This window comes from Rana temporaria, chromosome 3, assembly GCF_905171775.1.
Source record: "Rana temporaria chromosome 3, aRanTem1.1, whole genome shotgun sequence".
Classification (NCBI taxonomy): Eukaryota; Metazoa; Chordata; class Amphibia; order Anura; family Ranidae; genus Rana; species Rana temporaria.
The window spans coordinates 327,885,129-327,910,970 of NC_053491.1; the positions used below are offsets into that span (position 1 = coordinate 327,885,129).

Below are 25,842 nucleotides of genomic sequence, written 5' to 3' on the forward strand. Positions count from 1 at the left end.
ACGCCAAGCCAGCTGTCTCCGCCCCTCGGCCCCTCTGCCCCTCCCGTAGACAAACAACTCCGTTTACAAAACACAACGTCACCGACTCGGTCACGCCCACGGCCTGTTCTGTTGGATGCGTGTCGTGACATCACTGAAGAGGAAAAAAAAAAAAAGCAAAGAAAAAAAAAGAGAGAGAAAAGCAGTTTCAAGATGGCGGCAGCGCAGATAACAATGGCGAGCGGGCGGAGAGGCTCCGGGGGGCAGTGAGTGAGGGGGGAGAGGGACACTGCTCGCACACATGGCGGACTTCGTGGTCCCCCGGCACAGCGCGGTGATGGAGCGCCTCCGCCGGAGGATAGAGCTGTGCCGGCGGCACCACGGCAACTGCGAGTCCCGCTACGATGCGGCGGCCACTGAGAGACTGGAACTGGAGCGCCAACACACCTACCAGCTGCACCAGCGCTGCCTGCAGGCCAAGGCCAAGAGAGCCAGCAAGCACAGGCAACAGCCGCCGGCGGCCACAGGAAACACGGACACTGCCAGGGGGAGCCAGAGCGGAGCTGTGGAGAGCGGGGACAGCAACGGGGAGCAATGCAGGAGCAGCACCCTCATCGCGGTAAGAGAGCCCTGACATGACCTACTCCTATGTGGGCCCTTCTATACATGACACTGGCTGCATGCTTGCTATGTGGGGCCATTCTATACACAGCACTGGGTGTCTATCAACATGGGGTCATACTATACACAGCACTGGGTGTCTATCAACATGGGGTCATACTATACACAGCACTGGGTGTCTATCAACATGGGGTCATACTATACACAGCACTGGGTGTCTATCAACATGGGGTCATTCTATACACAGCACTGGGTGTCTATCAACATGGGGTCATACTATACACAGCACTGGGTGTCTATCAACATGGGGTTATACTATACACAGCACTGGGTGTCTATCAACATGGGGTTATACTATACAAAGTCCTGGGTGTCTATCAACATGGGGTCATACTATACACAGCACTGGGTGTCTATCAACATGGGGTCATACTATACACAGCACTGGGTGTCTATCAACATGGGGTCATACTATACACAGCACTGGGTGTCTATCAACATGGGGTCATACTATACACAGCACTGGGTGTCTATCAACATGGGGTCATTCTATACACAGCACTGGGTGTCTATCAATACGGGGTCATACTATACACAGCACTGGGTGTCTATCAATACGGGGTCATACTATACACAGCACTGGGTGTCTATCAACATGGGGTCATACTATACACAACACTGGGTGTCTATCAATACGAGCCAATTCTGTACACAGCACTGGGTGCCTTCCTACTGTGAGGGGCCCTTCCATAGACCGCACTGGGTACCTGTTATCAATATAGGGTTAGTCCAATACACGGCACTGGGTGTCTGCCTCCTATGTGGGCCATTCTATATATGGCACTGGGTGCCTTCCTACTGTGAGGGCTTCTTCCATAGACTGCACTGGGTACCTGCCTCAGCACTGGGTACCTACTTCCTGTAAGGAGCTATTCCATAGACAGCACTGGGTGCCTTCCTACTGTGAGGGCTACTTCCATAGACACCACTGAGTAACTTCTTCCTTTGAGGGGCCATGCCATAGACTGTACTGTGTACCTGCCTCCTGCGAGGGGGCATTCTATAAACAACACTGTGTACCTACTTCCTGTAAGAGCTATTCCATAGACAGTACTGGGTGCCTACTTCCTGTGAGGGGTCATTCCATAGGCAGCACTGGGTAACTGCCTTCTGTGAAGACCAGCCTATGGAAGGCACTAGGTGCCTGCCTCCTGTAAAGCCCCATAAATACTATTAGAATTTCTGCAGATTTTTGTCTTCAGATTTACCAAAACCATATAATAGGTCAAACCTTAAGAGTTTCAATTTGTATGCAATCAGGCAAGCTCTTGCGCTGCATGGTTATGGTAAATCTGAAGACAAAAATCTACAGAAAATCTAATAGTGTGTATGGGGCTTTAGGGACCAATTCCATAGACAGCACTGGGTGGCTCCTTCTTGTGAGGGGGTCATTCCATAGACAGCACTGGGTGCCTACTTCCTGTGAGGGGGTCATTCCATAGACAGCACTGGGTGCCTACTTCCTGTGAGGGGTCATTCCATAGACAGCACTGGGTGCCTACTTCCTGTGAGGGGTCATTCCATAGACAGCACTGGGTGCCTACTTCCTGTGAGGGATCATTCCATAGACAGCACTGGGTGCCTACTTCCTGTGAGGGGTCATTCCATAGACAGCACTGGGTGCCTACTTCCCGTGAGGGGTCATTCCATAGACGGCACTGGGTGCCTACTTCCTGTGAGGGGGTCATTCCATAGACAGCACTGGGTGCCTACTTCCTGTGAGGGGGGTCATTCCATAGACAGCACTGGGTGCCTACTTCCTGTGAGGGGGGTCATTCCATAGACGGCACTGGGTGCCTACTTCCTGTGAGGGGGTCATTCCATAGACGGCACTGGGTGCCTACTTCCTGTGAGGGGGTCATTCCATAGACGGCACTGGGTGCCTACTTCCTGTGAGGGGGTCATTCCATAGACGGCACTGGGTGCCTACTTCCTGTGAGGGGGTCATTCCATAGACGGCACTGGGTGCCTACTTCCTGTGAGGGGGTCATTCCATAGACGGCACTGGGTGCCTACTTCCCGTGAGTGGTCATTCCATAGACTGCACTGGGTACATGCTTTCTGTGAGGGGCCATTCCATGGATGGCTCTGGGTGCCTTCCTACTGTGAGGGCTCCTTCCATAGACGGCACTGGGTGCCTTCCTACTGTGAGGGCTCCTTTCATAGACTGCACTAAGTAACTTCTTCCTTTGAAGGGCCATGCCATAGACAGTACTGTGTACCTGCCTCCTGCGAGGGGCCATTCTATAAACGTCACTGTGTACCTACTTCCTGTAAGAGATATTCCATAGACAGTACTGGGTGCTTACTTCCTGCGAGGGGCCATTCCTTAGACAGCACTGGGTAACTGTTCGAGAACCTTTGTCCTAAGTGGCCATGTACAGGCAGTCAGGGAACATCTGTATGTTTTGTAGGTCTTTGTGACTCTGGCAGATGTTGCCAGTCTACTCTGGACAAAGTTGATGTTTGGCATATTTGTTAGCCATTCACAATTTTTTTCCAAGAAAGCCAGCATTTGACATCTATCCCTCATCTAGGTACAGCCATGCAAGTTTACTCCATGAAAACTTGCATTTTTTAGAAATGACTTTTGGTTAGATAATTTGACCTAGTCATGCATGTATGGCTGACCGCCATCTGTCTGTCTGCAGCTGTATTTGTCAACCAGGATCAATACGTATTCAGTGGCACTTATGGTTATAGTTATTTAAATTCATGGCACCTTCTAAATATCCACTTTCAAATTGTCACTTTCGTCCTAGTATGTTGATAGTGAGCTCATAGAGAGTAATGTTACAGCCAGTCCTCAGCTGGAATGAAAATACTGTTCAGAGTTGTCCTATGAGCAGTGCTGTTAAGGGAGACCCTCCGGGACATTTCCATATACACTACTTTTGTCACCTCTGCCAAGCCGTAACTTTTAGACAAGTAGAACTCTAGAGATAGGGTTAAGCCTGGTACACATTGAGTTTTTTTTCTGTTCAACCCAGTCGGTTGAATGGAAAAAAACTGTTGGCTCCGGTCATAGCCGCTGTACTAATGATCCGATGTTACTACAGCGATCTCCCCCGAGCTGTTGTTCTGAAGGGGACAAGGCTGAAGTAAAGTCCAATGCATAGTTTGGTACCGATAGATACTGTAAATGTCTCCTAAACATGCACAGTTCAGGAGATATCTACTGCACATGCAGCCGATGACATAGTCGGCATATTCACTCTGAAGGAATGGTCACTTGCGCCCTTTGCCGTGTCTGGCTGCGCATGCATGGAAGTGACATCACGCAGCTTCAGCCAGTTTAAATGTTGGTACAGGGTAGGGGTTCACTGTCAGGGTAAAGCTAAAGTCTAAATTGCTTATATTTTTGCCTTCCCTGAGTAAGTGAATTCAGTACAGGAGAGGAACCTGTTCTCTGTGCAAGGCTGTGGTTGCGTTTAGATTGATCTTGGTGACAACCAGGGTTCCCTCACTTTGGAGGGATTTCTTCTCACTTCCTGTTGTGGCTATGGAACAATAAATAAAGGGAAATCTCCACAGCGGGGACACAGATAGCAAAGAAAACTGACAGGGGGTTATAAGTGTCCCTTACTCGCTCCAAAATGAGAAAAACAAAGTTTTGTCTTTAGTTCCAAATCTTTACGTATTCCTCATTCTCCAAGCAACTGAACTGTCCTCTGCTGTCCGACACTTGAGGGATGTGGGTGGACCCCTAGCATCCTCAGCTATGATGCACAACTAGGTATCTAGTGTTTTTAGAAGGTTGGCAATGGCAAGCTAGCAGCTGGATTCACACTTTATGCAAACTCTTACATTGAGGCAGCTCATTTATTATGAGTAGGATGCCACGCACTGTGACGATCTGTGGTGCATTTACTTCTATTGTACATTGCGCTGAGATGCCAGTCTCTGGCATAAAAGTGGAATGTGCTACAGTTGGTCAGATGCATTGATGTTCCCTGCTATAGCAGCAACACATGGCAGGCTGGTACCCAAGATGCTCGATCAACTTGGTACATTCAGCCTCCCCATTATTGGTTTGAATCTTGGCCAGTTTCTGCTACACCGGCCACGATTCGAACCGTGCATGGCTGGCCTAATTCATGGACTCCAGAACAATTATGCAGATGAGATAAAGTTGAAGAAATGGTCTTACTTTTTCTGTCATTCAGGTAATTTAGTTGAAAAGGCCAGGCAGCTAGTATTTTGACATGGAGAGCTCCACAAAGGAAGCTCCATATTTTTTCTTCCAGGTTTCACTGAAAGCCCACCTCTGGGCAAGTAAAAAATGATCTCTTAGTGGAGCTGTGCCTGCAGGGGTCAATTGCTTTTGTGTTCTAGGTGAACAATAAAAGGAGATAAACTTACCGAATCCTCCCCTCCTCCATGAAGCTAGACCTGTCCCTCCAGCTTCTGCACTCTAGTGGTTTAGGGTCCTGACATCAAGACCAGAGCAGGGTTCATAGCCATCAAAATGATCCACAAATTATGGTACGGGCACTGGGCAGGGATTTTTGGTCACCTATTAATTGGGCCATATTTTTGGATAATTATGGAACCAAGGGAAAGTTTTTACCTCTGTATATTGTAGCCTTTAAAAAAAAAAGATATATTTATTTTTTAAACAAGACAGACGGTACAGTTCAGTGACGACCACAACTGCAAGCCTTATATCGAACTTGACTGTAGCCTTTTTTTTTGACTCTCGTAGGTGATATTCATTTGTTGGAACTACATAAAATGTGGTTTCAACAAGAAGCAGATCATCCACACTTTGCTTTTGGTTTGAGAAATTCTTCAACGGAACTTTTTCCACAAAGGAGGATTTGAAGGTGAGGTCCAAGACTAATGACCACCAAGGTCTCTAGGCCTAAAACCAATCAACTTTCTTCTTTATGGCCAATACACATGATCAGAAAATCATAATGGCACTCTTTTGCAAAGTGGTTTGTTGCTGCCTCATTCTAAAAAAAAAAATATGTATTTCCATTTGGGAGAGGATTATATTGATTTCTGTTGAACGGAACTGTTACACTGATCAGCAGCTAATCAAGAAAAGTTTATTCAGACAGCAGAGTTATCCCGCTGTTAGAATGCAATGGCACAGCGAAGAGGATTTCACCATCCACTTCAATCGTGTGGCTAGGGCAATCTGTTGGTGCTTCTTCAATCAGCCCTGGCTTGCAAAAAAAAGGCATCTATGGCCAGCTTATGTTGGTGTACGGAGAAATAAAATGTTTGCCCCTGCTACTCCCTCCACTGGTTAAGGACACTGTTTGCTTCACAGCTGGCAGCCTCCTAGCAACCAGTGATGCTGACAGTGGGTGGAGCCCAGGGTTGGTATAAATCGATAAAATAAAAATCTTCTTTTTTTTTTTATATAAAGTGGAGTTCCACCGATTTAAGTCAGCAGCTACAAAAAGTGTAGCTGCTGACTTTTAATAATCTGACACTTACCTGTCCCATGGTCCGGTCCAGCTCCTCTCCCCCGCGCCGGCATTGTTACTGTGGGCGCACAGGTGTGGCTGCACAGCTGGATGTGTATCGTAAAAATCATAAAATAAAAATCATAAAATAAAAATCATAATAAAATAAATATTTTTAAATAAAAAATATTTATTAATTACATTTTTTTTTTTTTTTTTTTTGGAGTATAAATCTAAAGATAGTTTTTACATTTAGGATACTTTTAGTATTTTGTTTTATTCAGCATAAAATGAAGCTCAGTTATGTAGCATGAGAAAATATTTACATTTTTTGTAAACTCATTCAATGAATCTAAGCTCTGCAAGATAACATGCACCGCATTGATGCATTCACACAATTTCACAGTAACCATGAGATTAAAAAAAAGTTCAGCAATATTCCTGTATACATTGTTTTGCAAATCTATGTACACTACAAACTGTATGATTGAATTGGTTCTGATATTGCTGTTTTACTAACCTGACAGCTTATTATTCTAAATTATATAATTCTAACCTTAATTTTGTCTGCAAATATTAAAGATTCTAACTACCAGCAAAAATAAGTCCTTACATTTAACCACTTCCCGCCCGGCCTATAGCAGAATGATAGCCGGGCGGTGGTTCAGTTATCCTGACTGGGCGTCATTACTTCCAAAAGGACAGCAGCCGCTGCACACCTTTTCAGGGCTGTCTATCGCGGCGATCGGTGGTGCGGTGTCAGTCTGACACACCGCTACACCGATCTTGGTAAAGAGTCTCCAGAGGCTCTTTACCACGTGATCAGCCGTGTCTAATCATGGCTGATCATGATGTAGACAGGAAGAGCTGTTGATCGGCCTTTCCTCACTCGCGTCTTGTGCTGATTTATCAGCTCAGCCCCCCCCCCTCCTGGATGCCCACCCAGGACCACCAGGGATGGCCACCCACGACCACCGGGGATATGCCACCCTAGACCACCGGGGATATGCCAATCGGTGCCCATCCACAATACCTGCCGATGCCACCAGGGATGCCTATTACTGCTGCCTTTAAATGCCCATTTGTGCTGCCTTATCAGTGAAGGAGAAAATGTATTTACAACATTTTCTAACGGAAACAAACCTTTATTTTTATTTTTTTGGCCTTTTTTTTAGCAAAAAATGAAAAACGCAGAGGTGACCAAAAGAAAGCTCTGTTTAGGTACAGTGTAGCATGACGGCGCAATTGTCATTTTAAACAGCGATAAAAGCTGAAAATTGGCTTGGGCAGGAAGGAGGTGTAGGTGCCTGGTATTGAAGTGGTTAAAGAACACCTGTGCTTTCAGATCCATAATGGCAGCGCCTTTTAGCGGGCATCCTCTCACCTGTTGCTGCTACGTCGCTCACCTTGTGTCACTGCCGCATCACCAGCCATCCTATTAAAGTGAATGGGACTGTCAGTGAGTCAACGGTGTCAGGGGAGGAGCCGCTGTGAGACAGAGATGACTGTTGCTCTTTAAAAATGATGCTTTAAATCAAGCCTTTTTACTAGGGACTTAAATCAAATCCACCCTGGTGGAGCCTGACGAGGAAGCTGAGACATTGATTCCCCATTTGGTCCGCTCTCTCCTTGTGGTTGACAGCAGGAAGTGGGCCTGTTTGTCAACCAGAAGGGGAGCGGACCTGATGGGGAACTACTGTCTCGGCTTCACCCACCCAGCTACAAAATTCCTTGGCCGCCGTGCTTTCTGTATGGACACTTTAGTTTTGGTGCACCTCCACATGCTGTATATGGCACAAATGTATCTTTTCAATAGGTAAGTGGATCTGTGGCCCACACAGACATCTGTCTTTCAGTGAAATTGAGATTTGTGATCCCCCTGTATGTTCATGAACCCTCATAGAGGGGCAAACAGTGTGTTGTGCATTCAGTGCTGGTTCACACTGGTGTGATTTGAGTTGCACAGAATTTCATGACAAATAACATATTTTCAGTGGTGCCTGTTCACATCTCTGTGACACTGCGGTACAATTTTGGTAACGGTTCCTGTGCTACTCTCTGCGATTTGGCTTGGTAGAATTTATTTATCACATCCAAAGTCGCATTGTGTAATCGCACTGAAAATCGCATCCAATATGTAAAAGCTTGGGTTGCATAAGCTTGCTGTACAGTGGACAGACTGCTTCCTTCATGTTTTATGTATGTTGGGAAAGAAAACCAGCTGAACTTTTAGTTGTCCTCTTTGGATGGCAGTGTCACCTCTTGGTTTGGAAAAACTTAACCACCCCTCATTTTTATTTTGGTCTTCTACATGACCAGGACAGTTTTACCTGTCTTCAGTGTTGTCAGTCATTGGTGATTGTGTTATTGTTTGTCATTAGTGTCTCGGCTTCCTGTTGGCTGTCCGTAATAAAGTTTACTGTTGATAGTTCTTGGCTCCAATATAAAAGTTATCGTGGAGTTAAAAATATATATTTTTGTGCATTCATTGTGGACAGGAGTTATTGCTGTTTACTTAGAATTTGTCTCCCTTTCGTTCAGGGACTGGTATGGCAGCCTATTGGTCTTTATGTAACGTTGGGACAATTGTGATTGATGGGAGGAGTTAATCATTGATATATGCTTGTCTGATTGCTTTGCTTGTAACATTCTGAAATCATTTAGATTTTCACCTTCAGTCATGCACTAAAACTCAGATAGTAAGTTTGTGTTCACTGCTGCTGTGCTCATAACGAGACCGCAGCCCTCAATAGGAAATTTTAAAGTGGATGTAAACCCGAATTTTATATATATATATATATATATATATATATATATATATATATATATATATATATATATATATATATATATATATATATATATTATACATTTTTTTTCTGTCACAATGTAGAGAATAAGATTTCCTATCATCTGTGCAGTCTTGCCACAAAGAGTTAATCCAGCTCTGAGCAATTCTTTTTTTCAGTGAGATAAACAAACGGGAGAACTTTTGTCCGTTCTTCCCCCTTGCTGTGAGTGACAGGTTATTTACATATCTAATGCACTAGCCTGGAGACGGGCATTATTTTTTAGTTCCCACCCCCACTCCTTTTCTGAAGTCATGTGGTTACTTTTCTGGATTTTGACTGGATGTAAGTGATCATAGCAGAATTCAGTGTAAGGGGAGTGTAGAGGTGGGCAAAGAGGCTACTGACATCACAACTCCACCCACTGAGCTCCAGACAACAGACCTACCCACAGAATCTGCAGTTTTTCAGTTCTTATAACAGACAGAGGGGAGACATTTGACAGGTAAGGATACATGCAGGAGGCATGTATATCCTTATAGATCAGCACTATGGCAGTAGTTTAGAAAGGATGAGAGTGGGTTTACATCCACTTTAAGCATAAATCGGAGCATAAATCAAAAATTCTATCAGGGAGAACAGCAACTCCTTATTGGTTGTTGGAAAAGACTGTCATCTGTTGAGGTCTATGGGAAATATTTTACATTTTTATATCGGGCTTTGGTAGACTTTTTCTTTTAAAACTTAATTCCATTTTCATGCCCTTTTTTTTAAATGGTTGCATCCAAGCTGGTCCAAACAATTTACAACACTATAAGGTGTGCTTTATTAACTGGGTGTTGACTAAGCTACATACAGAATACAGAGCTGTTCTGGGTGTAGGGTTAGAACCTCTTGTCCTACCCCTGGAATAAAATGATCAGGCTAAGCACTTAGTTATTCATGGGAAGCTTTGTATTCTAAAAATGAATACAAAGCTTCCTCTGACTGACTGAGATGGAGATTGTGACATCTTTCTGCCTCAGCCAATGAGAGGAAGCTTTGTATTCTTAGAATACAAAGCTTCCCATAAATGGCTGTGCAGCTCCCAGCCTGACTGTATTTTGTTTACGGGAGCTGGACAGGAAATTCTTGTTCCACTGCTGAAACACAGTTCTGTGTAATGTATGTAGCTCAGGCTATACATCTATTAAACTGTGCCCAGTAAGTGCACCTGTTAGTGCAGTAAATAAGTTTGTTAGGGCCAGCTTGGCCCAGAACTATTTTTAAAAGGATATTGCCGTGGAGTTGGGCCTTAACATGCTTGCAAGTTTAAATGCCTGCCATTTTAATCAGTAGTAATATCCGGGGAAGGCATTGCTGTTTTCAGGCACTGAATGAGTTAATGTAACAGAAGTTGGTGCACTGAGTCAGTGGCCTGCCGCATTGTGTGGGGGGAAATGAGTGACGGTAACAGTAAAACAGTGTCAGTCACTGTGCTAGATCTAAAGGGCTAACATAGTCATGGTGTGTCAGACACTCGGCGTCGCTTAATGATTCATATACTGTAGGAAGTTACACCGCGGGGTATTCCACAGCATCAGTGCATGGCAACTAACAGGGCAGGTAAGCTGTGTCATGGACTGCTGGCTGTTCACGGCCACTTCATGATAAACTTATTTAAAAAATGTTTAGCAAGTTTTTATCCCATTTTGATTTTGTAAACTACGTATATGTGTGTTGGTCGGTTAGAGGTGGCAGGATTTAGTCCTTTGTATACGTCTGTCCAAGTTTTCTATCGTAAGACCTTGTACATTAAGCTAAAATAGTGTACATCACTCTGACATACCAAATAATCCTTTGTATTTCCATGCACAAAACGCGAGGTCAAGTAGATCGTTGTTAATTGGATTATAGATGGATTGATTGTAGTTTTACTCGCTTATTGTGAGTTTTGTGTAGGGAACGTTTCTTAGTCTGTGATGTATCCTACTTTTTGTAGCCTATATTTGCTATGGAATTTCGGTGGCTGAATTTGGTTTTCTAGGAGAGCATTTAAACATCTACAGTGTCAGGAAAAACTATGTGAACGCCTTGGAATTAACAGATTTTTCTGCCATAAAATGTGATCTGTTCCTCGTATATGGCTGGCCATACACAGTTCAATTCTTGGCCAGTTCAGCAGGCTGAATGTACTGCAGATCAGCTTGGGTACAATCGGCCTGCAATTATTGCTAGTGGCTGCGATAGACACTAACGATAATCGCTTTTCTGCCGGCGGGGGTGGAAAGTGATACAAAGCAATCTCAGTCTTTAGGCATTCATAAGTTCACAGGTGAGCTGTCGATAAATGGATCTGTACCTGTGGTTTGAAGGAAAGAAAATGTTGTATAATGTATGGCCTGCTTTAAAGGATAAGTTCACGTTTTTTGCAGGTAAAAAAAGTGTAATATATTTGGGAGCCTGTAAAGCATTGCACCAGCTATCAGCAAATCGCTGATGCCATGCAGGTTGCCAGCATATTTGCCAGTGTATCTGCTTGCCTGTACATCCTGCACGGGGTAAACGGATACAACCTGACGGCATGAATGAACTACCATGGCGCTCCACGGTGCCATTGTAGTTCATTGAGAACTACAAGCCAACAGCCGCAAAGGCTGCCGGACCTTGTAGTTTTTCCATGCACAGAGCCCATCCAATCGGTGATGTGGCTGCGTTCAGAACGGATGTTCAGAGGTATTTGAAGCTCCAAATGCCTGTAACTCACGTTTCGTTTACAGGCGTTTTTAATTGAGATACATTTTTGACTATTTGCAATGTAACAGTACGCTTCTAAGCGCAAACACATTGTGTAAACGTGGCACAATGGAAGTTTTTTAAAGGTTTGTTACTATCTGTCAGGTTAAATTGTTCAGGAGAGGTTTTAAAACGTCCCGTGTACATGAAGCCAGTGTTCGATTTCTGCTGTCCCTTGTAGAAGTTGGGGGGGGGGGGGGGGGGGGGAATTGCAACTCTCACTGTTGGAAGCAGCTTCTACTTCACATGGCACAGGGGAATAGGGTACTTATTTGCAGTATGCCCTGGTCACTTTCTTACCAGTATGTCTTCAATGGGAAACTGTAGTTGGTTGGCATCATGTCCCACCACTATAAGACATGGCAGTTTTAGTTAAATACTATACCACCTTTTTGATGGTGGTGGTGCCTTTTGCCCAGAACTTGGATGCCCTGTGGACAGGGACATTCTGGATGTCAAGGGTTTGTTTGTTTGTTTGTTTTTTGTTTGTTTTTTTTGTATTTGGCAGGTTGACCAAATGTCTGTGCTTGGTATTTTACCGAGTTCATAGTACTGTATAACTATTTGCTTCTGTATATTGGGGGAGCACTATATGTGTTTGACATTAACCAAACCCACAGGAGTAAAATCTGTCTGTATATACAGTAAACCATGCTTGTTATACTTACTGTGGGACCTAAGGGGTTAATCCTCCACTGTGTAAAAAGGCTGTTTGATCTGGTCTTCTCTGATCCTCCCCTTCTGCTGTCCACAATCCATCTTCTGATAAGACAGAGCCTTTGGAGTCACTTTGCACTTGCTCAGTTTGTGTGTGTGTGTGTGTGTGTGTGTGTTTCCCTTCTTTTCTTGGGAGGGTCCAATCGGCAGTGTCGAGACAGAGGGTCAGCGGTCCCAGTGTCTCATAGGACAGTCAGAGGGAAAATGAACATTTCTACAAGCTTTAACCAGACACTGATCGAAGTCACAAAACTGTTGAATGCTGCTGATGAGATAAGGTATTTAGTAAATATAAACGATTTCATGTCCATGTTCTGTGTACTGTCAGAGACCAGATATAGCGAATGCAGAGTCCTGGGTTTAGTAACACCTTTTTAAAGTACATTTTTAAACAGCATTGTGACATTGCCCAGAAATCTTCCTGTCATTTCTTCATTTCTCCTGTTGTTATTTTATTAATGTTTCGGAATGGAGAGCAAACATGGTTTATCCTGTTATCTGAAATACACAATTCCAAATCTTAAACTTACTTTGCCATCCCTGTGGCTTCTGCCTGTTCTTTCCTCGCAGTCCTCCGACCGGCTCAAATATCAGTAATGTCTTGTGGCACAAGGCCTATGGCATCCTCCTGTTTCTCTCAGATTGGTTTGGCAGCCTGACTGGGGCCATGTTTCTGTTTGTATGTTAACCTTCCTGTGTGATAACTATGCCTGGGTATACATCTTTTATTGAGTGGCTGTCAGCTGTAAAGCCGTGAGGTTTGTTTGCATTGGGTTGGCACCGTTTAAGTTTGGCAGTGAAGCAGAGGCCTGTCTGCCCTACATCGTTAGCACAGCATTTCAGCTACAGGAGGACACGTAACTCATCTCAACTATCTTCTGCAACTTAACAAGAGTCTTGGAATTCTAGCATGGCTGCCTTAAGTTGTTTGACGGCTCTATTCTGTTTAAAACACCAGCCGCTTCTTTCCCGTGTGTGTGTGTGTGTGTGTGTGTGTGTCTTGTTTTTTTTTTATACGTGACGACCCTTTCTTGCAGTTTCTCATTTAACAGTCTACTCTTGTTTCTTCGTTTTTTTTTTTTTTTTGCTTTGCGCATACAATTAAATGGCATCTGCATGTGAAAAGGAAGTTGGGTATGTTCAAACTAGTGCCAGGCGCTTTTGGAAAGATTTTATCCTGTAAGCTGGCGGCCTTGCATGCGTTTCTGCTGCCACTGTGAAAATGCAGGATAACCCCTTCCTGCCTGATTGGGGGGAAAAGGAAAGCTTGAGAGCAAAGTGCCTTGCTGTTCAGGTCTGTCGGCTTACATGATTTAGTTCTCTGCCTTGGAAACTCCTATGTGAGTCACTAGGAGTTTCTGTGTGGTCAGAATTGACACTGTCATGTTTTCCCTGATACCAAATTCATCCATTCTGCTGTGAGATCTTGTAACAGGTTAGGCGAGGCATCACTTTTTAATGTGGTTTTTAAAGTGAGCCTTTGAGGATAGAAATATTGAAGCTTGGCATAGCTGACCTGTTTTTGGTACTCCTTCGGGTTCTGGCCTACCACGTGAGTCACTGATGATTTTTTTTTTTTTTAAGCATTATTTGACTTATTTTCCTGAGTTGCTTTTACATGTATTTTGTGGGCCTGTAAACTACTCATTAAAGCGGTGGTTCACCCTTAGAGGGCATTTTTTAGGCTTAGATTCCTGCTCGTTTTTACTAGGGGAATCGGCTATTTGTTTTAAAATATGAGCATTACTTACCTGTTTACGAGATGCATCCTCTCCGTCGCTTCCGGGTATGGGCTGCGGGAACGGGCGTTCCTTCTTGATAGTCTTCCGAGAGGCTTCCGACGGTCGCATCCATCGCGTCACGATTTTCCGAAAGAAGCCGAACGTCGGTGCGCAGGCGCAGTATAGAGCCGCACCGACGTTCGGCTTCTTTCGGCTACGAGTGACGCGATGGATGCGACCGTCGGAAGCCTCTCGGGAAGACTGTGACTCAAGAAGGAACGCCCGCTCCCGAAGACCCATACCCGGAAGCGACGGAAGAAGATGCAGCTCGAAAACGGGTAAGTACGGATCATATTTTAATACAAATAGCCGATTCCCCTAGACCGAACGAGCAGGAAGCTAAGGGAAAAAAAAAAAAGAAATGGTTGAACTCCCGCTTTAAGGTGGCTCATTCATTTTTCTTGCATATTTATTATTTCTATAGCACTGTCAATTTACACAGTTCTTTACATATAGTCTATATTGTACATTCACATCAGCCCTTGCCCTCATTGAGATTGAAATTGAAGGCCCCTAAGTTGCCTCCATACATACATACATACTAGGGCCAGTTTAGATAGGAGCCAACTAACCTACCAGCGTGTCTTTGGAGTGTGGAGAAACGCATGCAAACTTCATGCAGGTAGTGCCATGGTTGGGATTTGGGACACTAACCCTAGTGCTATGAGGTGTAAGTGCTAACCACTTAGCCACTGTGCTGCCCTTTTACTTACTCCCCTGGTAGAGGGTTCTCCCCTATGTTCCAGTGATGGACTATGTACATGTTGTTATGCAGGGCTATGGACCCTGCATCTTGATAATCGTGGACCCTATACCACTGATGTATGGGGGAGTCTGTGGGGGCCAGTCTGGTATCATGGAGGGTCCAGAAAGTGAATTTGTTTTTCCATCTCCCCAGACAGAAATGGATTCCTGGAATTCAGCTTTTGAAGTGTTACTAAACCCACAACAGTAAAATCAGTCTGTATATGCAGTAAAGCATGTTGGTTATAATCACTGTGGAACATAAGGGGTTAATTCTTTGCATTGTGTAAAAGACTGATCCTGTCTTCTCAGTTCCTCCCTTTCTTCCACAGTCCCTAAACATTTCTTGATAGAACAGAGGCTATGGGACAAGGTGTGTGTGTGTGTGTGTGTGTGTGTGTGTTCTCTTCTTCTTGGCAGGGGGTGTGTGATCAGACGGTGGGTCGGGTACTGCAGTCTTATAGCCTTACAAGCTTTAACCAGACACCGATGGAAGTCACAAGACTGCTATATACTGCTGATGGGGGGGGGGGGGGGGGGGGGTGTTTAGCAGTTTCTACTTACTAAAATAATTGCATTTCCATATTCTGTGAAAGACCAAATGGTGAATGTAGGGTCCTGGGTTTAAGAACACTTTAATATCGAGCTATCCTGTTGGCTCTACTGTGAAATATAAGGCTACATGCCCACGGACATTTAAAAAAATGCTCTGTAAAGCTAGTACAGACGCCAGGAAAAAAAAGCTGATTTTTTTTAACGCAATTTAAAAAAAAAAACTCTGCGTTTTGCATTGAATTCAATGCACGTTTCGCTGCGCTAGCTTTCAGACGCGTTTTTCTTTCTCTATTCAAAATAAATGGTTCCCTATGGGAGCCCATTGATTTGAATAGAGGTCGCACCAGAAGTCAGATCAAGATGGCTTGCGATGCGACTTGTGTGCTGAGAATCTTGAAGGGGAACCCCGTTAATTTTTTTTTTTTTGCGTGAGGCCCCAGCCCCCCCCCCCCCCCCCCAAGACAATACCAGACTCTTCGGTCTGGTATGGGTTATAAGGGGAACCCACATCAAAAAATCTGTGTGGGATCTCCAAGATCCAATCCAGACCCTTATCCGGAAGGGTCTGGTATCGTCTTGGGGGGGGGGGGGGGGGGGGTCTTGATCTGACTTATGGTGAGACATCTATTCGAATCAATGGGCTTCCATAGGGAACCATTTATTTTGATTAGTGAAAGAAACACCGGACGAGGCTTAACACAGCGTTAAGCCTTGTTTAAATCGTGGTTAGCACCCTTCGCCGGCGTCTGACGTCGTTACAGCTCTAACGCTGGAGCTTCAGAATGCACTGGTCCTGTTTTTTTATTTTTTATTTCCAGCTTAAAAACGGCTATGCCCTTTACAGCTCAAAAACATCATGGTGGGGGCTAACGTGGAGAGGCGTTTTTAAGCGTCAAACGTCTGTGGGCATGAGGCCTAAGAAGAAAAGTTGTGCTCCTGTTTTAGATACTTGGCCTCTTCACCATTCAGTGGGAGAAATGGGACAATGAGCATATGGCTCAGGCTTTCTGTAAGGCTCAACTGTATCACAGCCAAAATAACTTGTCATTTTCTGACGCTTTTTCTGATTCATGTAGGTGGGAGATGGAATGTCTGCTTTAGATTTGTAACATGTGATTCTGTTTGATGGTCTACCATATGCATTTCCCATAGACAACAATAAGACTTTCTGCAGTCACACAGCTGCGGCATGTTTTTAGGTGATTCTATAGAATCATGATTAACTCCCCATACGTTTTTTTCTTTTATTCTATGTGCATCGTTGAGCTTTTATTTTTTTATTTTTTTTTGTGGGGGTTTCTTGTGCAATAGCAGGTTGGGATTAGTGGTGGTGAGGAAGTCTGCCTTTATGGGAGAAGAATGTCTGTTAATATAAGGGGGTTACAAAGGAGCCATGCAAGAGAGCAGTGTTCTCTGTGAGGTAGAATGGCAGACTTGGATTTTTATTTTTTTAAAGATCGTAAAGCACCGCTAAAAATTGCGGCGCTTTACCGCAACCGCCTCTCCTGCCCCAATCGGCCTTAGGAGCTATACAGTTAAACTGGGGATATGTGAACTGTAGTCTGTAACGCAGCCTAATGAGGCACATTGAAATATCATAAGACAGTACACCAAGACCCCTTTCACACTGCGGCCACCATAACGCCGCTCGTTCTAGTGGCGCTTTAGTACTTTTTGAAAACTCCTGTGTTGCGATGCTTTCCAATGGGCAGGGTGTTCTGGGAGTGCTCCCAAACCGCCCCAAAAATGCTGCTTGCAGGACTTTTCGGAACGTCCCGCAAGCGCACCTCCCAATTGTGTAAAGTCTCAATTGAATGAATGGGAGGCGGTTTTCGGGTGCTTAGCAGAAGCTATTTGCAGTGCTAAAGCGCCGGTTTCTTAGTCTGTAGTGCCTTGGCAACCTGTTCCCAGAAAATCCTTTTCTTCAAGAATAGTTCGTACTTTTAAATGTTAAGTGTCATATTCTGGTGCATCACACGGCAGGGTCTTCTTTGGGTGGAGTCTGGCAGAATTTGTATTCTGTGGAACACTCTGTTACTTTCAGGTTAAACAACTTGTGTTTTGTAAATGATTCCTTTTTTCTGTGGCAAAGCAGCACATCTATGTTTAATGATCTTGACATGTCAATAAAGTTACCTTTTATTAGTAGAACTATAGGAAAACTTTTTTTTTTTTTTTACTTTTTCCATTTTTGGATGGAGCAGATTAGTGTTACAACCCCTATTAGATTGATTTATTTTTTCACCATCTGTGTCCCGCTGCAGAGATTTACCTATACTTTCTGCCCCAAAGCCAAACAGGAAGTGAGAGGAAATCTCTGCAAAACAAGTGTCCCCATTGGAAGGTTAAGATTTTAGTGTTTAAGTAGTGTGTCGATGTTTTAATATTATGTAAAACATTTGTTTGCAATAATTTTAGTAAAAATGTAAAAATGTATTACAACTGTCCTGTAAGGAATCTGAACCAGCCTGTAAAATAACATTTATTAACATTTATTCTACATATGGCAAATGTATGTTTGTTTGGAATTTGTAATTTCCTTTTACTCCTGCTGTACTTCAGACCACTCGGGTGTAAAGCAATGCAGCGTTCGGACTTCAGCACTGCAGTTGTGTCTCCACCTCCCTCTGGCCATTTACAAGACACACAGCCCGGGATTCGTTTTGTGAACTCCCAGTAGGAGAGGGAGGTGACATGACCATAGAGCTGAGGTCTGAGACTTGCAGCACTTGTATCTGATTATCCGGAAGTACTAATCCCAACATTAAACAAACTGAATTGCCTTCTGTACAATAAAGCCAGCATGATTTGGAATGGGGGGGGGGGGGGGTTGCTTTTGTGGCAACAGACTGTATAACATTTGTGCTTTACTTTTTGTGGTAAATGACAATCTTGTGTGAAAATCTGGGCCTCATAATAATTTTGGTGTTGAGGCTGCAATTAAAGTGGTTGTAAACCCAACCGCACATCTTTCACCTACAGGTATGCTTAGATTAAGGCTTACCTGTAGGCGCACTGAAAGTGCAGTTTTTCCTAATGGCATAACCAGGATTAATGCCATATTCCTGCGCATGCGCTGTGACCTACCGGTCTCTGAGCATGCTTGGGAGTGTCCATCACTGCTCCGGACGATTGCAGCGCCAGAGTAGCGATAACAGGATGAGGATGCGAGGGGACATGGTGGCGGGGGACAAGGAGGACTTAGGGGGCGGCGATCTCGGGTAAGTGCCACATAATGAGCTAGTATGCGATGCATACTAGCTCATTATGCCTTTCTCTTGCAGGTTATTTACCCCCGTTTATCGGGGGGGGTTACTTCCTCTTTAAAGGGGTTGTAAAGGCAGAACGTTTATCTTAATGCTTTCTATGCATTAAGATAAAATGCCTTCTGTGAGACGCACCCCCCCTCCCCCCAACACTTACCTGAGATCCCTCTCTGTCCAGCGATTTCCACGAGTGTCTCAGTTGTCCCGGATTCTCCTTGCGGATTGGGAAGAAAGAACAGGGCTGGGTCAGAGCTCCAGGTCTGAATGGACACAGGGACCTGTGACTCAGCTTGGCCGCCACCACAGCAAGCTGCCTACCTGAAAGTGTACCCCCCCAAAACCTGTTTCTCTGCCTGTACCCTACATGCAACAAGTGTATGTAGATCTGGAAAGACCAAGGTCGCACTTACTAATACTAACACTGATGGTAACATGAATTAACGTGCAGATGCCTTCTAAGTGATTTGTTTTTCCCCACCTCCCTGATATTTGATTAGGGCTCATCAAATCTGCTGAAAACTCGGCAGGAGTGTTTACGGTGCGTTACCATAAACCTGAATGAAAGGAATTGACAAGCTTCAATCAACTTCTCCCAGACTCAACATTTAGTTTCATTGTTGCCACACAAAGACGCGAATCGACGCAAACACTACGTTTCTCAAACAGCTCTGTCCGCTATCCATATTATCAATTGCAGGCTGCTTTACCAGGTGTTTGAGGAGTGGCAAAAACCTGCCTTAAACACCTGTTTGAACAGGGCTTTGTACAGCCGCTTGGGACACTGACACATTTTGTCTCGGACCACTTGCAGGATGTCAGCTCTGCGGGCCAGTCGGTTGCCTTGGTGACCAGTAGCGCCTCTTTTTTGTAGCAGAACTCCACTGTTCTCGAGTTGCCTGTTCCTGTACAGAGCCCCACATTGGGCAGGAAGAGCAGAGGGCCAGCCTCATTGCCTACAGCAGCCACTTCTTCTCCTGCTGCAGGAACCACCTGCCTCAACTCTTCACCAACACATTGCACTGACAGCCTGGGGAACTGTGCCAGCCATTCGCTGAGGACTACTGGGAGAGGGAGTGGGCAAACCTAGTTAGGGTTTTCAGTTGCACTGGTGACAGGAAATTGGTGTACCTTGCTTTAAGCTCATTATGATCAATTCACTGTCAAGCTTGTCTCCTTTTTGTTTGTACAAAATCTTCATGTATCCTGGATGATGCAAAATTTGATAACATAGTGGGTGTTCAGAGCAGACCTTCCCTATGGCAGTCTTAAAACGCATGAGGATGTGATTTTCTTGTTTTCTCTTTCCACATGTTAGAGCAGGGGTAGGCAACCTCGGCCCCCCAGCTGTGGTGAAACTACAAGTCCTATGAGACATTGCAAGACCCTGACAATCGGAGACATTATGGGACTTGTAGTTTCACCATAGCTGGAGGGCCGAGCTTGCCTACCCCCTGCGTTTAGAGCAGGGATCCACAAACTACGGCCCTCCAGCTGTTGTAGAACTACACATCCCATGAGGCATTGTAACACACTGACATTCACAGACATGACTAGGCATGATGGGAATTGTAGTTCCTGAACAACTGGAGGGCCGTAGTTTGAAGACCCCTGGTTTAGAGGTTCAAATAAGCACTTGAGTGAATTGGTCTTCATTAGCACACTGCTGTGTATAGCTGCTCCTAGATCTCGGGACAATTTGATGGGCTCATGTCCTCTCCAAAGCCGTGAGCATCTGCTGTTTCTGCCTTTTCCTCACTGCTTACTGGCAGGTCAGGTGTTTGTTGCCATTGCCTGTTTTGCCCAGTCTGTAAAATCCTCTCCTACATGTGTCATGGTTAGGATAAAGGATAGGCTTCTAAAGTTGCCTTGTGTCCTTATATCAACCCCTCAGTACACTAGGCACAAGCCCAGTGCGCATTCCAGAGCTCCGTGTAATCATTCATTCTCTACCGCTCAGCTTCGCTGTTAAAGGTACAGCCCCATATGGGAGCTCAAAAGTATGAGCAGTTGTGTTCAACACTTTCACAACCAAAGCGGCTTACAATGGCTGTAGGAGTGTCTTGGCTCAGTTTTTAATAAACACTCCATAGCACTCCTTGATTTAATGTTGCAAGCACAGAATATACAGTTAAATTGTTTTTTTTTAGGAATGCATGCTACCCAAAATTTTCTATTAAATTGACACACACAAATACCCACACAGTCGATTTAATAGAAAATTTTGGGTTGCATGCATTTCTAAAAAACAATTCAACCGTATATTCTGTGCTTGCAACGTGTGTGTGTATATATATGTATGTGTATATATATATGTATGTGTATATGTATATATACAGGGAGTGCAGAATTATTAGGCAAATTAGTATTTTGACCACATCATCCTCTTTATGCATGTTGTCTTACTCCAAGCTGTATAGTCTCAAAAGCCTACTACCAATTAAGCATATTAGGTGATGTGCATCTCTGTAATGAGAAGGTGTGTGGTCTAATGACATCAACACCCTATATCAGGTGTGCATAATTATTAGTCAACTTCCTTTCCTTTGGCAAAATGGGTCAAAAGAAGGACTTGACAGGCTCAGAAAAGTCAAAAATAGTGAGATATCTTGCAGAGGGATGCAGCACTCTTAAAATTGCAAAGCTTCTGAAGCGTGATCATCGAACAATCAAGCGTTTCATTCAAAATAGTCAACAGGGTCGCAAGAAGCGTGTGGAAAAACCAAGGCGCAAAATAACTGCCCATGAACTGAGAAAAGTCAATTGTGCAGCTGCCAAGATGCCACTTGCCACCAGTTTGGCCATATTTCAGAGCTGCAACATCACTGGAGTGCCCAAAAGCACAAGGTGTGCAATACTCAGAGACATGGCCAAGGTAAGAAAGGCTGAAAAACGACCACCACTGAACAAGACACACAAGCTGAAACGTCAAGACTGGGCCAAGAAATATCTCAAGAATGATTTTTCTAAGATTTTATGGACTGATGAAATGAGAGTGAGTCTTGATGGGCCAGATGGATGGGCCCGTGGCTGGATTGGTAAAGGGCAGAGAGCTCCAGTCCGACTCAGACGCCAGCAAGGTGGAGGTGGAGTACTGGTTTGGGCTGGTATCATCAAAGATGAGCTTGTGGGGCCTTTTCGGGTTGAGGATGGAGTCAAGCTCAACTCCCAGTCCTACTGCCAGTTTCTGGAAGACACCTTCTTCAAGCAGTGGTACAGGAAGAAGTCTGCATCCTTCAAGAAAAACATGATTTTCATGCAGGACAATGCTCCATCACACGCGTCCAAATACTCCACAGCGTGGCTGGCAAGAAAGGGTATAAAAGAAGAAAAACTAATGACATGGCCTCCTTGTTCACCTGATCTGAACCCCATTGAGAACCTGTGGTCCATCATCAAATGTGAGATTTACAAGGAGGGAAAACAGTACACCTCTCTGAACAGTGTCTGGAGGCTGTGGTTGCTGCTGCACGCAATGTTGATGGTGAACAGATCAAAACACTGACAGAATCCATGGATGTCAGGCTTTTGAGTGTCCTTGCAAAGAAAGGTGGCTATATTGGTCACTGATTTGTTTTTGTTTTGTTTTTGAATGTCAGAAATGTATATTGGTGAATGTTGAGATGTTATATTGGTTTCACTGGTAAAAATAAATAATTGAAATGGGTATATATTTGTTTTTTGTTAAGTTGCCTAATAATTATGCACAGTAATAGTCACCTGCACACACAGATATCCCCCTAAAATAGCTAAAACTAAAAACAAACTAAAAACTACTTCCAAAAATATTCAGCTTTGATATTAATTCGTTTTTTGGGTTCATTGAGAACATGGTTGTTGTTCAATAATAAAATGAATCCTCAAAAATACAACTTGCCTAATAATTCTGCACTCCCTGTGTATATATATATGTATATATATATATATATATATATATATATATATATATATATATATATATATATATATATATATATATATATATATATATATATATATATATATATATATATATATATATATATATATATATATATATATATATATATATATATATATATATATTCTCTGCAACTTGAACATTGACACCATCAAATTTATGTACTGATCAGTTTCAAATATAAAGCGTCTTAAAAAAAATTTGCTACGGCTATTAAAAGGTATGTGTACCCTTAGAAAACCCATTTAGATCAAAATAGAGATGAAAGGCCAAGTGTGTGTAGAGAGATGCACACTTTCACACATATCTCACAAAAATGAGTACACCCCTCACATTTTTGTGAATATTTTGTTATATATTTTCAAGTGACAACATTGAGGAAATTACACTTTGTCTGCTGACAACAAAAGTGAGTACATCCCTAAATTAAAGTGTCAATATTTTGTGTGGCCACCATTATTTTCCAGCCCTGCCTTAACCCTCTTTGCCATGGAGTTCACCAGAGCGTTACAGGTTGCCACTGGAGTGCTTTTCCACTCCTTCATGACATCACAGGGCTGGTGGATGTTTAAGGCCCCATGCACACGAGAAGCAATTGCAAACACCTCTAAACTCACGTTTTCAAAGGCAAAAACCGGCGTTTAAAATGCCTGTTTTTGCCGCGAATTGCGCAACGTTTTGCGGCGTTTTACCACGTTTGCGGCTGTCGGTGCTTTTCTCAGACATTGTAGACCCTCCCAAAGTTTAAAACGCAATAATAAAACGCTTCTGAACCCAAAATTTTGCGTCTGAAAAAACGGACATAACCCCAACTGCTTTAAAATGCCAAAAAACGTGATTGTGTGCATGGACACATAGGATAACATTAAATGTGTTCAGGGGCAGTTGAATTAATGCCCAAATGCCTCTGAACTCGAGTTTAGCAGCGTCTTGTGTGCATGGGGCCTAAGATGTTTCAGCCCCGATTCTTGTCCCTGAACTCGACGAATGGGGATGCACAGCGTTCCTGTGCAATCCACACGGGAACCGGCTGTGAACAGAGCCTCAAGGGCATATACCTGCAGCTACTTCCCAAACCTTACTGTCGCAGCTAAACCTGAGTTCTGACATTTTGCGGTAGTTAAAGAGCTAGCCACTAAAACCTCTCTCCCACCTCCTATTATTGGCCTGCTGTGATTGACATCCTCTGTGGTCAATGTGGGTAACACATCTGCAGCACCGGGGCCCTTGGTTCTGCATGGAGTTTGAATGGTTCTCCCTTTGCTTGCATTGGTTTCCCCTTGGTAATGTCCAGGTTGACTACCCTTGGGTCACCTGAGTTCCTTTCCCGCCCATGTGATTGCAAAGTGCAAAAATAAAAACAGATTTGAGGTACACATGCTAGCTGACGGGAAGGTTGATTTAATGACAAGCCTAGGAATTTATAAATTACCTGCATGTTGCTTTAATTTATCTGATTGGAGGAATGCTATAAAGTCAGTTCATTGTTCTGATACGTTGTGCCGTGCAAACCTGAATACATTTTGCCTTTTTTATCAAAGTGCGTCCAACACATGCAGATATAATAGATTAGCTGTATTGATGGATTATCCTCTTTGAAAAAGATGTAGGGATTGTAATGTAGCTGATTAAATGGTGTACCGTAAAGGTAAATGAAGACACTTGTCACATTTGTTGGGTTTCTACCTTTTACCCCTGTAGCAAACTTCTGACTTCAAGCTGTCCTGTTAGCAGTCGGCCTGACTTGCCCATGTCACCTGTTTTGTTACTATGTAACAGCTGAGACAGCCCTTCGTTTTCTGCATACAAATGACTCCCACTCTCGCTAGTGGGTATTTCCTGACACCCCATTAGAGCTTGCTCAGCTTCCTGTGGCTGCCGAGTGGAAATCTCTCACAGTTCTCTGTGAATCCTTTCAGTGATGTCTTATCCTGGCCATATACCCAGCTAATTTAAGGAAGTTTCCAGTAGCTTTTTGTAACAAAAATTACCAAAAAGATCCAGGGTGCCCCATCACCAAAATGTTACAAAAACTGTTGGTAGTTTGCATTGATCCCATGTGACTTGCTGTGAATCAAAGCTTGTGGTTGCTTGAAAATGTATGTCTGACTTGTAATATTTCCCCTTTTTATAGATGTTATCTACTTATCTAAGCAATTATGTGCAGTGTTTTAAAAGTGAGCTAGAATGGTATATCTGCCACTCTAGTTCGGTTTGCTCTGGACGCAATGCCCAGGTCTCATGGAAATTCTCATTGGCAGGGTTGCCGTTAGAAATCACAGGGCCTCGTACAGCCTTCCTGACCCCCCCCACCATCAAATGATATTTTCACTAAAATGCCATGTCCACAATGCTATGCTTTGCAGCCATGGCAAACTATATCTTCATCAGCCTAGGTTCACACTGCTGCGAATTCAAAATCGCGGTAAAATGCGCGATTTTACCGCGATTTCGCGGCCGCGATTTTGCCGTGATTTCGGCCGCAATTTAATGTAAATCGCGGCCCGAAATCGCAAAAAGTAGTACAGGAACTACTTTTTGAAATCGTAGATGCGGCGTCGCACTGATTAGGACAGTGCCATTGCCGACAATTGCTGCCGATTTGAGATGCGATTTGACATGTCAAATCGCATCTCAAATCGTTCCAAATCGTACCCAGTGTGAACCAGGGCTCAAACAAGATCCATTTAAGTGAAGAGCACTGCTCTGCAAGCACCTTGCAACAGTGTGTAATAGATGGAGGCGATAGGCCACTACACCATCTCTAAAATGCTCTCTTATGAGCAATTCAAATACTGACTGCTCTTCAGAGAGCACATGGCACATTTGAATGAGTGCATCTTATTATTTATTAATAATAATAATAATAATAATTTTACTTAAAGCGGGGGTTCACCCTATTAAAAAAAAAAAAAAATTTTTTTTTTTATTATACCATTACATTCGGCATCGTAGCGCGAGCTACAGTATGCCGGTCTTACATTTTTTATCCCCGTACTCACCGTGCTATGGATCATTGAAGATTCCGGGGAATGGGCGTTCCTATGGTGAGAGAAGGTGATTGACGGCCGGCCCTGGCACGTCACGCTCCTCCGGAAATAACCGAAATAGGCTTGGCTCTTCACGGCGCCTGCGCATAGCCTGTGCGCAGGCGCCGTGAAGAGCCGAGACCTACTCCGGCTGTCTTCGGGGAGCGTG

At 43.9% G+C, this 25,842-nt stretch overlaps 1 protein-coding gene across 2 annotated transcripts in view; it reads left to right on the forward strand.

The window, feature by feature from the left end:
• The first annotated feature begins 160 nt into the window (after positions 1-160).
• The window catches only part of MAML1 (mastermind like transcriptional coactivator 1), a 106,739-nt gene continuing 81,057 nt past the window's right edge, over positions 161-25,842 (forward strand). For both annotated transcript variants that reach the window (XM_040344981.1, XM_040344982.1), the window contains exon 1: positions 161-598. In XM_040344981.1, the coding sequence (XP_040200915.1) occupies positions 281-598 (318 nt within the window). In that variant the 5' untranslated portion in view covers positions 161-280. The remainder of the gene's footprint in view (positions 599-25,842) is intronic.